The 14,332-nt window shown below is 47.1% G+C and overlaps 1 protein-coding gene across 1 annotated transcript in view; it reads left to right on the top strand.

Moving 5' to 3' along the window:
- NRP1 (neuropilin 1) overlaps positions 1-12,696 on the top strand; it is a 186,358-nt gene extending 173,662 nt beyond the window's left edge. Inside the window, exons 15-18 of the mRNA XM_066585201.1 lie at positions 2,044-2,321; positions 3,005-3,101; positions 4,361-4,417; positions 6,756-12,696. Coding sequence (XP_066441298.1) covers positions 2,044-2,321; positions 3,005-3,101; positions 4,361-4,417; positions 6,756-7,039 — 716 coding nt within the window. The 3' untranslated portion in view covers positions 7,040-12,696. The remainder of the gene's footprint in view (positions 1-2,043; positions 2,322-3,004; positions 3,102-4,360; positions 4,418-6,755) is intronic.
- Positions 12,697-14,332: the final 1,636 nt, after the last annotated feature.

Below are 14,332 nucleotides of genomic sequence, written 5' to 3'. Positions count from 1 at the left end.
GATACCAGTCCCGCAGACTATCATACCAGTCCCGCAGACCATCATACAAGTCCTACAGACTATGATACAAGTCCCGCAGACTATGATACAAGTCCCGCAGACTATGATACAAGTCCCGCAGACTATCATACCAGTCCCGCAGACCATCATACAAGTCCCACAGACTATGATACAAGTCCCACAGACTATGATACAAGTCCCACAGACTATGATACAAGTCCCGCAGACTATGATACAAGTCCCGCAGACTATGATACAAGTCCCGCAGACTATGATACAAGTCCCACAGACTATGATACAAGTCCCGCAGACCATCATACAAGTCCCACAGACTATGATACAAGTCCCGCAGACCATCATACAAGTCCCACAGACTATGATACAAGTCCCACAGACTATGATACAAGTCCCGCAGACTATGATACAAGTCCCACAGACTATGATACAAGTCCCGCAGACCATCATACAAGTCCCACAGACTATGATACAAGTCCCGCAGACCATCATACAAGTCCCACAGACTATGATACAAGTCCCGCAGACCATCATACAAGTCCCACAGACTATGATACAAGTCCCACAGACTATGATACAAGTCCCGCAGACTATGATACAAGTCCCGCAGACTATGATACAAGTCCCGCAGACTACGATACAAGTCCCGCAGACTACGATACAAGTCCCGCAGACTACGATACAAGTCCCGCAGACTATCATACAAGTCCCGCAGACTATGATACAAGTCCCGCAGACTATGATACAAGTCCCACAGACTATGATACAAGTCCCGCAGACTACGATACAAGTCCCGCAGACTATCATACCAGTCCCGCAGACTATCATACCAGTCCCGCAGACTATCATACCAGTCCCGCAGACTATCATACCAGTCCCGCAGACTATCATACCAGTCCCGCAGACTATGATACAAGTCCCGCAGACCATCATACAAGTCCCACAGACTATGATACAAGTCCCGCAGACCATCATACAAGTCCCACAGACTATGATACAAGTCCCGCAGACTATGATACAAGTCCCGCAGACTATGATACAAGTCCCGCAGACTATGATACAAGTCCCGCAGACTATGATACAAGTCCCGCAGACTACGATACAAGTCCCGCAGACTACGATACAAGTCCCGCAGACTACGATACAAGTCCCGCAGACTACGATACAAGTCCCGCAGACTATCATACAAGTCCCGCAGACTATCATACAAGTCCCGCAGACTATCATACAAGTCCCGCAGACTATCATACAAGTCCCGCAGACTATCATACCAGTCCCGCAGACTATGATACAAGTCCCGCAGACTATGATACAAGTCCCGCAGACTATGATACAAGTCCCGCAGACTATGATACAAGTCCCGCAGACTATGATACAAGTCCCGCAGACTACGATACAAGTCCCGCAGACTACGATACAAGTCCCGCAGACTACGATACAAGTCCCGCAGACTACGATACAAGTCCCGCAGACTATCATACAAGTCCCGCAGACTATCATACAAGTCCCGCAGACTATCATACAAGTCCCGCAGACTATCATACAAGTCCCGCAGACTATCATACCAGTCCCGCAGACTATGATACAAGTCCCGCAGACTATGATACAAGTCCCGCAGACTATGATACAAGTCCCGCAGACTATGATACAAGTCCCGCAGACTATGATACAAGTCCCGCAGACTATGATACAAGTCCCACAGACTATGATACAAGTCCCGCAGACCATCATACAAGTCCCACAGACTATGATACAAGTCCCGCAGACCATCATACAAGTCCCGCAGACTATCATACCAGTCCCGCAGACTATCATACCAGTCCCGCAGACTATCATACCAGTCCCGCAGACTATCATACCATTCCCGCAGACTATCATACAAGTCCCGCAGACTATCATACAAGTGCTATTGCTTGTCATATGAGTACAATATAGCAGCATACGAGGACTGTAGAGCCTCCTGTCAGCAGCGCAGCATACGCAGCAGTGCAGATGTTAATTATCACACACCACTTCTGTCTTTTTCAGGGGACGGTAACTTTATTTACTCAGAATCCGATGAGCGCCACAGCGGTAAGGTGGCCCGCCTGCTGAGCCCGGTGGTGCCCTCCATGAATTCTGCGCAGTGCATGACCTTCTGGTACCACATCTCCGGATCACACGTGGGCTCTCTAAGCATAAAACTACATTACGAAAGACAAGACGGCTTCGACCAGCTGCTGTGGGTGGCTGCCAGCGACAGCAAGTATCACAACATGTGGCGAGAAGCTCGCGTCCCCCTCTACAAGTCCATAAAGCCTTACCGGGTAAGGGGGTGCTATTGTGTTATTCTCTGCATGAGGGGCGGGTGTGACTACTTTTGGGAGGACAGGTTTAGTAATGTTCTTCTGGTGACGCCACCGTTTGTTTCCACGGTCCTTTATGATGTACGATCATGAGAAAATGTCCCCCAACACATCCAGTGGCGAAACTTCAGCTCTTGCACCCCAATGCAGCATCAGTAGCAGCTGCCCCTCCTCGCCATGCATCATTTATCGTGGCCCGTCTGCAGCCGCTACCTCTGCACCCTGATATCTACGCCTCAGCATGTCTGCACTAGTGGTGGCTGTACAAGCCTTCAGTCACCTGCATAGTTCATGGCATTTATAGCATTTATGTTCCATTTCAAGGCTCCCCCCACATCGGCTGCTGTAAGGCACCCAATGACCTAAAGTGACTTCAGCTACTGCCACCTAGAGGAGAAATAGAATAGAAACATGGAGGGAGGAGGGAGTACTTCTTGGTGGGCCTATTGATCAGCTGCAGTGCTTTTCAGCTACAACTAATCATCATGGAAGTGGTCAGGGGGATCTGGTGCTGCTGGACCCTCCTGACATTGGACCAAAAGACGCACGCACTTTTTGGCAAGAATTTGTTTGCCAAATCTGGCATATTCTGTTTACTCTGGCTGATAACATTTAATATGTTTTCATTGCTTTTATGTCTTTAGGTGGTGGTTGAGGGAACAATTGGCAAAGGAAGCACCGGAGGAATTGCTGTGGATGATATCGCCATTGCTAATAAAATTGCTCCGGAGGATTGTAGAGGTAAGTGGCTGATAATATCATCTATAGGAGGAGTTAGGCCAAGAGCAGAGGGTCGTTCATATCCTAATGGGGCAGGATCCTCTCCTCGGGACCCCCTCTATGTAGCAGAACAGAAAGCCGCGCAGTAAGAGCATCCCCCGTCCTGGCAGACATTCTGCTATTCTGGTATTACAGAATGGCCATTTATGTGAACGACCGTCCAGCAATTCTGCATGTTCCCCACTGCAGCTGCTGAAGGGTAGATGTGTGGGCGGCCGCGGCTTCCCCAGGAATTTCAGCTGATTTTTGTGGTGCCAAGAATGAGCCCCGGGACAATCACCTTTCCCCACAGGCGCCGCATTTTGGGATTGGTGTGCAAGTTGGCGCAACTCCTTTAATATACAATTTAAAGGGGCTGTCTAGGATAAGAGAAAAGGGTCTTATATGTTTCTGAAAACAGCACCACATCTGTCCAGAGTTCATGTCTGGTATTGCATATTTTCCCCATTGACGTGAAAAGAGCTGAATTGCAATACCAGATGCAACCCAAGGACAGGTGTGGCGCTGTTTCTGTGAACACAACAGGCCCTTTTTTCTAATCATGGACAACAACCCCTTTAAGCTGAACATATTGGTCTGAATATCTTATCTGTAATCCCTTCATAGAACAGAACAGTCAGCCTCCCCCCCACCCAGAAATGGCTGATAACAGGGAATACGTTGTATTTATTGGGCATTGAGTTGGTTTCTCTTTAATAATATGGGGCAGCAGGAGAAGCAGATGACGTCCACATTTTTTTTCCACTTGAAGGCTGTACAGGGCCATAATCCGACTATGATTGTGTCAATGGTGGGCCTGGGTCAGACTCTGGAGGCATGCCAATAGCTGAGGCTAAGTGCTAAGAATCTGGTAGTGCTAAGCCTAAGTCCCGCTCTGGGGAGTATCTTCTGCTCTGGGGAGTATCCCTTGCTCTGGGAAGTATTTCCTGCTCTGGCGAGTTTTTTCTCTGATCTGGGGAGTATCCCCTTCTCTAGGACCAACAGCGTAGCTGCTTCTTTCCTCCTTCTACTCCCACCAACCCACACACTCCTGTACCTGCTCTGAGACCACCTTGCTGTATTCCCTCCCCCTCAAAAAATGACAGTCACCATAAAATATTACACTCAAATAGACATAGCAGAATATATAACAGTAGCCCTCTTACACATGAGCCCTGATGGTATATAGAGTGTTATTTCTTATCACAGTCTTATTGATTCCACTCTTTTGGGTTATTTAGGGCCTGAGCCACCAGAATCCGGAGCCGGTACCGTGGATCATGGAACTGTTAACCAAGGTACGTCATATGCCATGCCAATGGGGCAATCCAGCAGGGTCATACAGTGACTATGCCACTAACGATGATACCATAAATGACTCTCCTATAACTCTACGCTGCTTTTACCAAGTTGGCCATCCGCTATGGTTTGTCTCTGCAGCAGAGGTGGCACAGGCAGGACATGCCTACGGTTGCCACCATTGTCACAAAAGGATACTGGCCGAGATAAAAGGGGGTGTGGCTTATCACAATGTATGTTTGTAACCGTTATTCTAGTGGCCCCAATTAGTAATTTTGCCCCCCTCAGTGGCCCCAGTAGTAATAGTGACCCCATTATTAGCCCAATATTAATAGTGAACCTGTTAGTGGCTCCAATAGTGACCCCCATCACAGCCTCAGTAGTAATAATGATTTGCACAGTGGCCTCTATAGTAATAGAAACTCCATTATTGGCCCCAGTAGTAATAGTGACCCCTATAGTGTAAGCTCTGGGCTGCGCAGCCAATTCCATTCTGTAAGCTCCCACAGGACACTGAACCCTCCCATACAGCCTCGGCGCTGTTTACAGCGTCCAGAATAGAACTTCAGTGAGGTGGATGCGCTGGTCGGTCTGGTTGCGGCCCGGCCGGAGCTGCTCGATGCACGGAATTATTCTTAATCAACCTTTAATTGGGTCTCTAAAAAATAAATGCCGTCACCAGCCTTCCGGACACATTACCGTCCGGGTGGCAACCCTAGACGTGCCGCAGAGGGTCCCGCTAGGAAATACAACTAATACTTCACGGCACTGCAGAATTTCCCAAGTAAAGCTGTGGAGCAGCAGCTGATGACATCCCCGCCGCCAGATGATCCGTCAGACATCAGCGCCAAATATCTGATGGAAGAGGAACGTTTCCCCCGGCTACAGAATAATCCCGACCGCCAATCTATAGCGTTATTATAAACAGGCTGCAATGTTGTGCTGATTTATCCGTTATCTCAGACGAAGCATCAACTCGGCTTTCGGCTTATCTACAATGTGCAGCTGTGATGGCGGATCAATAAAACGGATATCATCCCTCTGCAGACTTAATGGAGCAAATTTCCTTACTGATTTAAACAAAGTATCATCGGCGCCCTTCATATTACATGACTGTAGAGCAGCGGCGTGGATGCTGAGGGTTGTTGCAGCGCCCCGTAGGGTGACCCTGGACACATGACATACGCTGAGGAGCTGGGAGGGTAAAGTGTTGCCTTGTCACGGCGGCACTTACTAGGCTGCCTCTCAGAGGGACACACTTAGCCAAGGCCAGGGCAGAGCTGGGCCTCTTCCAGACACTCCCGGTATGGGGATGCCCAATAAACAGCGTAACAGGTGTAGAGGGACTTGTCACGTGTGACGCCACCGTTCCAGTACCCCCCGGCATGACCATCGGTGGGGAAAATAAATCAGCCACAGACTATTCAAGTACCTCAGGTCACCGGCAATGGTCAGGGCCTGGAAATAACTTTACTCAAAACTTCTCTTTAGTAGTACAAGGCATAAATTCACAAAATACACTAGTGCAAAAGAGCGCAAAACTTGTATCACTGAGCAGCGGGAAAACATTTCCTGGTCAGATGGGTCCAGATTTCTGTTGCTGATGGAAGGTCAGAATTTGGCCCAAGCAGCATGAATCGCTGACCCCTTCCTGTCCGCTGGTGGAGGTGCAGTGATGCTGCGGGGAAGGTTTTCTTGGTGCACGGGGGTCATCTGATACTTGTGGATGGTCGCCATTATGAACTGCTGTGGTTCTGAGGGGTTTAGAAGGTCCAGCGCTACTAGTTGGGGTCTCTACTAAAGTGGGGGCTCAGTGTGTCGGGCTCATACATTCCAGCTATGAGCAGTATTTTATTCACAGGGCAGAGATGTAACAGAACCAAGTTTGTCAGTTCCATGCCTGCACCACCCGCGCCATAGATGGCATAGCGGGGAAGAGGCGCAGACGTTCCGCACCACCTGCAGCAAACAATGGGGCTAATTTACTAAGACTGTCAAAGTTAGCCGTCTTACAGTGCGCCAGATTTCTCACATTGGCTCTGCTGAAGGATAAATCTGTCGCACTTTAAGCCTGTCTAGTCTAAGTTTAGACCTTCTACTAGTTGGCGTAGTTTACGACATAAATGATGCCAAAATCGTAGCATAATTTGCTGCAATTTGGCGCCATTTTTAGCACAGATTAGGCCATGCCCCTTTTCAGAAAAATGGAAAAACTGTCCGAAAGTATCTAACAACCCAGTGACCGTGGCACAAAGTCATATTTTCCTTTTCGTTCTTTGTAAATGACCATCTAAAAAAAAAGCGTAAATATTAACCACGCCGATTCTGTGTTTACAGGAATCACACCTAACTACCCCGGTCGGAATAACGACACCGTCGTCAGGCACCCGGGGGGCGTGCTGAAGAATCTGGACCCCATCCTCATCACCATCATTGCCATGAGTGCTCTGGGGGTCCTCCTCGGGGCGATCTGCGGAGTGGTCCTCTACTGTGCCTGTTGGCACCACGTAATGTCGCAGAGGAACTTGTCCGCCCTGGAGAATTACAACTTTGAACTTGTGGACGGCGTGAAGTTGAAAAAGGACAAACTAAACACACAGAATACCTATTCAGAGGCGTGACGCGGCGAGAGGAAAGTGCTGCAGATACTTTTTTGGTGGAAAGACTTGCGTCAATCTGAAAGCGGACCGATGATCTGTTACTGTTTAGGCTACAAAGCGCGTTGGTCGTCGTGAAGCCAAACTTCTCTCAGGAGCGTCAGTGAATAAACCTGAAAACTACGGACGTCTATACAATCTGAATCATGTACAGCGGCTCTTCTGTTCCTTCTTCTGTTTCCCGATAATCAGATGCTGGTGTTGAGACCAATTATGATGGATTTTATGGTTTTGTAAGCTCTTTGGTTTTGTTCTGTTTCCTGCTGCGGATCCTTCTTGGTTGAGCGCCGTCCCGGGATAACACTTGGTGGAAAGGGGTGCATATAGACCGGCGTGTCCTACCTCCTCCTTACACATCGACAGACTCGCAGGACGACTATTTCATGTTTGTGCATATCTGTTTGTGCTGTAACAAAGGCTTAGGAAGTCCTAAAACGTGCCACTATGATGTTTTTGGCATTTTTTGAAGCGAAGCTCTCCATTATCGTTGTGTTTCAGTGTTTGTTCTGAAGCATAGTGCTTAAAAATGTCTCTACAGTACGCGCACCATCATCCAACGGCAATAGGGGGTAATGGTCTACCCTTTGAGGAAATGTTGCGGCACTGGCTAGTGGATGTCCTCTCAAGTGCCTTTTTGTGTTTGTGTTAGTTTTGACTGTACTCTCACGGATTACAATAATTTCCTTTTTTTTTTTTTTATCATCGGCCCTTGTTAGTAACGGTGTAATAGGACGGTCTTTTCGTTTCCCCCCCCGTTGACCCCGATAAGGCAAGGGCTCTTAGATAAACCACCAACTTGGCTGAGAAGCTTTGATTTCAGAATCTCAATTCTTTTTGTTTGTTTTTTTTTAAGTCGAAGCCACAACTTTATGGTAATAAAAAAAAAAAGCTGCAATATCCCATTTGTGTTTTTCTCCGTAGAATGTATTTAACGATTTGTACTCCACTCTGAGTAGACAATGTAAAGCTTACGCCATCGAGGCAGTAAGCAGCTCTGTTGCTGGAGGCCGGACTTTTGTTTAGATTGAATAAGGGAAAGTTCTGACATTTACCCTACAAAGTTTAACTTTGACTTTCTGTCAGGAGGTCAGAAGCTTCAGTATCATTTTTCCAAAAAGTCGAGTTTTTGTATAATACCATATGGTCAAGCAGAGTGAAGAATAATAAATGTGCTGTACCTTAAAAGGGTTGTCCAGTTGTAAACTATTGATGACGTATTCCCTACTAGGGATCCCCTCCAATCAGCTGTTTGCTGGGTCAGTGTACTTCTCCACTCAGCTGATTTTTACAGGGAGCAGACAGCTTCGTTCTTACTGCAGTGGCCAGGCTTGGTATTGCAGGCATTGAAGTGAATGGGAACTTGGCTGCAATACCAATCCTGGCCACTGCAGTGAGAGCTGAGCTGCTGCCTCCTGCAGAAGTCAGCTCAATGTATGAACTCACCGACCCAACAAACAGCATGGCGGACCCCAGCCAATCTATTATTGATGGCCTTTCCTGCTGATAGACCACCAATAGTTTACAACTGGTCAACCACTTTAATGCAGATCAACAATGGAAGCTGGAATGATACATTGCATCATTATTTAATAAGCCTCGGGGCAAATCTACACAAGTGATTTAGAGTAGCACAAGTGCACCTCTGGAAGGGCCTAAACTTAGTTGCCCTTTTCGGAACTCCGTTAAAGAAGTTTTATCACCAGAGAAATGAATCCCCGACTGACACATTGTCTGATCGCTGGGAATATAACTGCTGCAATGGTTTCAAGAACGGTGACCCATGTGAATGAAGCGGCAGTGAGCATGCACGACCATTGCTTCATTGACTTCTATGGTGCGACGAGACATTGCTGAGCAAATAGACCCCTCTCTGTCCAATAGAAGGGATTGGAGAGACGGTTGAGCATGCGCTACGCCGCTCCATTCACGTGAGACACTCAGAGTGTACCACTGCGACCCCCAACAATCAAACCTTCAATCCCCTACCTTTTGCATAGGGGATAAATGTCTTTGGTGGGAAAACCAGTGGGTCCTCACTAGTATACGGCGCTATTTTCCAAGGCATGCCGCCTTCTATACAAGCAGAAGATTTGGGTCATTGGCTCGGCGCTATTAGTTATGGATGGTGTGAGTAGGGTGATTGCCATGACAGTGTAATAGTGGAAGACTTGGGCTACACTCTGGATTTGGGGTTCATATATGAAATGCAACTATTACGAGATGATAGAATGTAACTTTTTGTTACCGTACGCACCGCTGTCATTACATTGTGCTGTTATGGGGCTTCTTTGCTCAAAAACAACGCATGAATCGGAAATTGGTTTGTAAATCAGTGATAATGGGTGGATAAATTTACTAACTTCTACCAAAGTCCTAAAACCGCCAGGTCCATTGTCCGGCGGCTGCTGCATGGATTACCCTCAGCCGCTTCTATGTTGCCCATGTACATGTTTAGTCTTTATGTTCCTTGCTTTTATAGTATTTTATTGGGTGTTTTAGTGTCCCATGATTCATCTAAATGAGTGACTTTGTAGCTTATTATTTATTACCTCTCTATAACATGGTAGCATATTTGATGTTCCCTTCGGCTCTACAATCCGCCGTGTCTCGTCGGCTCCTGGAGAGCAGAACAGCAAATGGATTCTTAAATTATGACCACAATATGAACCTGCAGGAAAAGCTTTCCTGCCGCTCTTACGGCGGTCCATAAATACGGGTCGGGGTGACTTGTACACTTGTGACTGCAGAGCAGGATAAAGTGTTATAATAAAATGGGGTAGCGATGGCCTTGCGCTGCCGCGTACGGTCCTGGGCTGGAAGCGTCCCAACGGCATCACAAGGAGGAGACAGGAACACATTTAAGGTGCTAGACACTTCAGTCTGTTATATGTTGGTCGCAGTGCAGAAGTACTGCAGGCAAAAGAGACGTCTCACTGACCCTGGAGGTCTACGAGACATCCGTCTGTGCTTGCGCTCTCGGCGCTGAGTCCCACCCATCCTTCGTGGGTTTGGTAATAACAGTTTAGAAGATGCTGCTGTACAATACGGAGGATTACCAATCAGTGGATGAGCTCATTATCACATCCCCGATGTAGTCCCAGTGGTCCTCCCTTACATGAAGGGTTGTAATGCTCCCATCTGTAGCCAGGGACAAGCAAGTCCCGGTTTCTGATGGTCGTCCATGCTGGTTCCTCTCCATTGATGTGAGTGATGGGAAGAGCATCAAGACTGAGGAGATGCCAAGTGATGGCTGGACCTCCTCCACAGGATACTCTGTGCAGAAAATCTGTAGCCTTTCCACACTGAAAATCTGCTTTTCAGATCCACAGCTACAGATTTTAGCTTTTCCATTGAAGTCTATTGGCTAAAATCTGCAGCATATCTGGTGCTATAATTGACAGCTGCAGATTTAACCCTTTGCAATCCAATTTTGGATTCAAGGGTTTCTAGGGGGGCTTTATCTTTTTGCCATTATACAATGGGGCCATCTGCTGGCTAGAGATAGTACTGCGGTATGGGACATGCTGGAAAGGCCCCTGACGACAGAGCGACCTGTAATATACAGTAAGAATACCCTGCCGGACGTCTTCCGACATCGGAGCTTTACAGCCTTCAATCAGAATGTTTTCCGATGTCAGACAGTGGATTGGAAAGGGTTAAATTCCGCACCGCATGTCAATTTCCGCAACAGATTTTTCCCGCAGTGGGCGCACGAGGTTTTGAAACTCTCACCCATTTTGCTGCGACTGTAAATGCTGCAGATTTTCCATACTGAAAGTCTGCAGCACATCTGGACCTAAAGCTTGCTTCTGGAATACCGCTGCTAGCACTCACCATGCTATTTAGCTATCCCTTTGTTCTATAACTTGGCCACAACGATTCCAACATAGTCAAACCTCTCCTCGCAAAAAAGTTATGGGCTACTGTAAACATATCGGCATTGAGAGACCCGCCCTCCCCCCCATACACATTTGGGAAAAGCTGTCCAATTTGTCGATTTTCAGCAAGACAAACCAAGTGTAGTATGTATATGGGGACCCCCGACAGATGACGTTGGGGGAAAAGAAGGATCAGGCACAATGAATTTCATTCAACACCTGACCTCTTAGGCTGGGGTCACACGGGACTGATTCCCGACGGAAATCCCTCGGTTTGGCCGCAGCGAAAAACCGCGAGATTTCCGCCGGGAGAACCGCCGCGGAAAAACCCGCGGCGACTTTGAAGTGGCCCGGCCACTCGCTCTTCCACTGCGGCCGGCGCTCCCATATTGGAGAGCGCGACCGCAGCGGAAAGAAAAAGGAATGGACATGCTGCGGTCAACAAAGCCGCGCCGCAGCCGCAGTTTCTGCCGGATTAACCGCAGCGGATTGGCCGTCCCGTGTGGACAAGAGTTTTCTGAGAACTCTCGTCCACTTGGCTGGCTAACCCCGAGATTAGCGGCCGCAGGCGGATTTGCAGCGGCGAGATCCTACATGGAATTTCCATGGCAAATCCGCCCTGTGTGACCCCAGCCTAAGTCTCTCCTGAAGATAAGCCGCCCCTAGAGGAATCTTCAGTCAGTTGATTGGTGGGAGTCCTGAGTGGCAGACCCCCACTGATCTCATATTGACGGCCTATCCTCATGGAAGGTCACCATCATCTTAGTCTTGGCAAACCCCTTAAGTCTAGAGTGTTGCATTCTTCCACTCTTGTGGCATCTTGTAAGCAGCACCAACTTCTGGCCAGTGTTATCCGAGCGTATGCCAATGACGGTGACAGTTTGGGTGAGTCAACCCAGCGGTCAGGCTGGGACACATTCCACTTCAGGAGCGCCAAAATATGGCCGTGATACGCTTGTGTGAAACTGGCCTATTGTTGGAGGTTTTCTTGGCTTTTTCTGAGCATTTTTATCTTTTTTTTTGCATATTTTGTGAATTTATGTTTTTTTTTTCTATTAAAACATTAATGGCCAAAAAATGTCAAACCTTTCCACATTAGATTTGAGCTCTTAACCCTTTCTGCACCAATGGAGGTGATTCTGGGAAAAATGATACTGAACCTTTAGGACTGAGAGAAAGGAATCTTGCACTGAAAACTCTATTTAAAATTATATGTTGATAACATTATTAACCCTTCACCAGCCAGAGAGAAGGTGGCGAACTCTCCATGTGGAAGCTTGTTGCCGCCTCCTTCTGCTTGGACCAAAGGGTTTTTTTTTTTTGTTTGTAAAGGCAGTGTTAAAAGAAAAATCGTTCATTTATATTTGTTTTAGATTGTTTCATAATTTTGAAAATGTAAAATAACATATTTTTTCTTTATCGAAAACCTTTAAAAAAAACAAAAAACAAAAAACTTTTCTGTAGTAAAATGAGTTCATTTTACTGGTATATTATTGCTTCATGTTTTGTATCATCATGAAATTTTGTGCAAATTTTTTTACAGAAATTTTTATTTTGTATGACAATATGACACTTGTAAACTGTTGTTTTGGAATGAACTGCGAAGCCTTAAACTTTGAACGACATTTGTATTCTTGGACATTGAATTGCATAATATCACATAAAATAGAACTGTAACTTGATTCCCAAACGATGACTACTACATTCCAAAGATACAGTTGAAATAAACATTTTCATAAAATATTTCCTCCTTTTTGTGGCTTTCTTCTCATACTATTCTACAAGTTGACGACGCGGCTGTCTCATCGTTAGTAGGACTCCGAGGCCCCACAGAGAGGTGTAGACTAGGAGAGCTGCTCTCTGTGGCCTCCGTGCTGTCCGGAATCCTTAGGTTCCCCGTCACACAGCAGACATATCTTCTCATGGATGATGTATGGATTCTGAGGTAAAAATGTCTTTGCGTCCCTGTGTAGTGGCCCCAGGGGGTCCTACAGGATAGCCACACAATCTGAAGTCCTGTGGTACCTGGTGGCTATGTGCTCCCACAGAGACATGGGGGGTATTGTGTGGAGGAGAGACCCCGTCTCCCACCTTCTTCATGGGCTTCATTTATTCAGTCCGATAGCGGCTTGCTCTGGATTGGCTGCTGTCATACAAAACCCTGATTGGTAGAGGAGGGAGGAGAAGAGACAAGCCCAGGAAAGTGAGCAGGGCGAGGCAGGATGCGGGGTGTGGTTTTGGAGAGAAAGGGCTCAAAAGAAGCAGGAAGTGAAGGAGGAGTTAGAGAAGGAGTGGGGAGTCGTCGATGGGAGGTGATGGAGAGAGGAGGAGTGTAGCAGTGCTGGAGAAGGAACGGGGCCAAATGCAGAGAGAAAATCACCTAAAGCTGCAGGATTGTACAGAGTGGAGGAGAACAGGGCTGGGAACCGTCTACGCAACAGTGAGTTGTACAAGCCCCTGCTAGATACGGAGCCAGGGAAGTGCACGCGGTTAAACCACAGATACTCCATTGCTAGCTAACTTAATCCGTGGGAATGTACTGGATCATATTTTTCTCCAGCAGGTTTCAGGGTATTCTGTAGCTTCCTAATTGTACAGTGTGCACACATAATGAAAGAAACCAATCGGACACAAGTTATCAGCCTTGAATCTCAACCAGCTCTCTGGAGTTACAATTCCAGAGCCCTAATTTATTGAAACACATAATACCTGCCCTTTACGGGCGTATAACAGATTACATCAGTAACGTATACATATTCTTATTCACTGGGTCATATAATAATAATAATAATAATCTTTATTTGTATAGCGCCAACATATTCCGCAGCGCTTACATAGACAGGGGGGAATACAGAAAGACAAAAGTACAAAAAATTACAGAACCACGGTTACAATCGTAATCAGTTGGTGGAAACAATAGGGAAGGGTCCTGCTCCAACGAGCTTACATACTACAAGTAATGGGGAGATACAAAAGGTAAAGGGCTGGAGATGTGCACGGTATGGCGGGGTGGAGAGTGAGGGATTCTATACACAAACAATGGTCAGATGTTTGGCCGTGTGACGGCAGAATCGGTATGACTGCAGGGGCAGTTTATGACAGCTAGCAGGGATTGCAGTCAATAGGTCAGGGAGCATGTTATCAGGTGGCATACAGAGGAGTCGGTTTAGGGTATGCGGTATGCCTCCCTGAAAAGGTGCATTTTTAGAGCACGCCTGAAGTTTTTCGAGTCCTGGATTGCCTGGGTATCCTTTGGTAATGCGTTCCAGAGGGCTGGTGCTGCTCTGGAGAAATCGTGGAGGCAGGAGTGAGAAGTTCGAATTAGAGGGGTGTGCAGTCTAGTTTCGTTTGCCGAGCGGAGAGCCCGGGCTGGGTGATG

The sequence above is a fragment of the Eleutherodactylus coqui genome, chromosome 12 (genome assembly GCF_035609145.1).
Source record: "Eleutherodactylus coqui strain aEleCoq1 chromosome 12, aEleCoq1.hap1, whole genome shotgun sequence".
NCBI lineage: Eukaryota > Metazoa > Chordata > Amphibia > Anura > Eleutherodactylidae > Eleutherodactylus > Eleutherodactylus coqui.
Note: the sequence above shows the minus strand (reverse complement) of the source record. Positions and strands in the feature narration are given on the sequence as shown.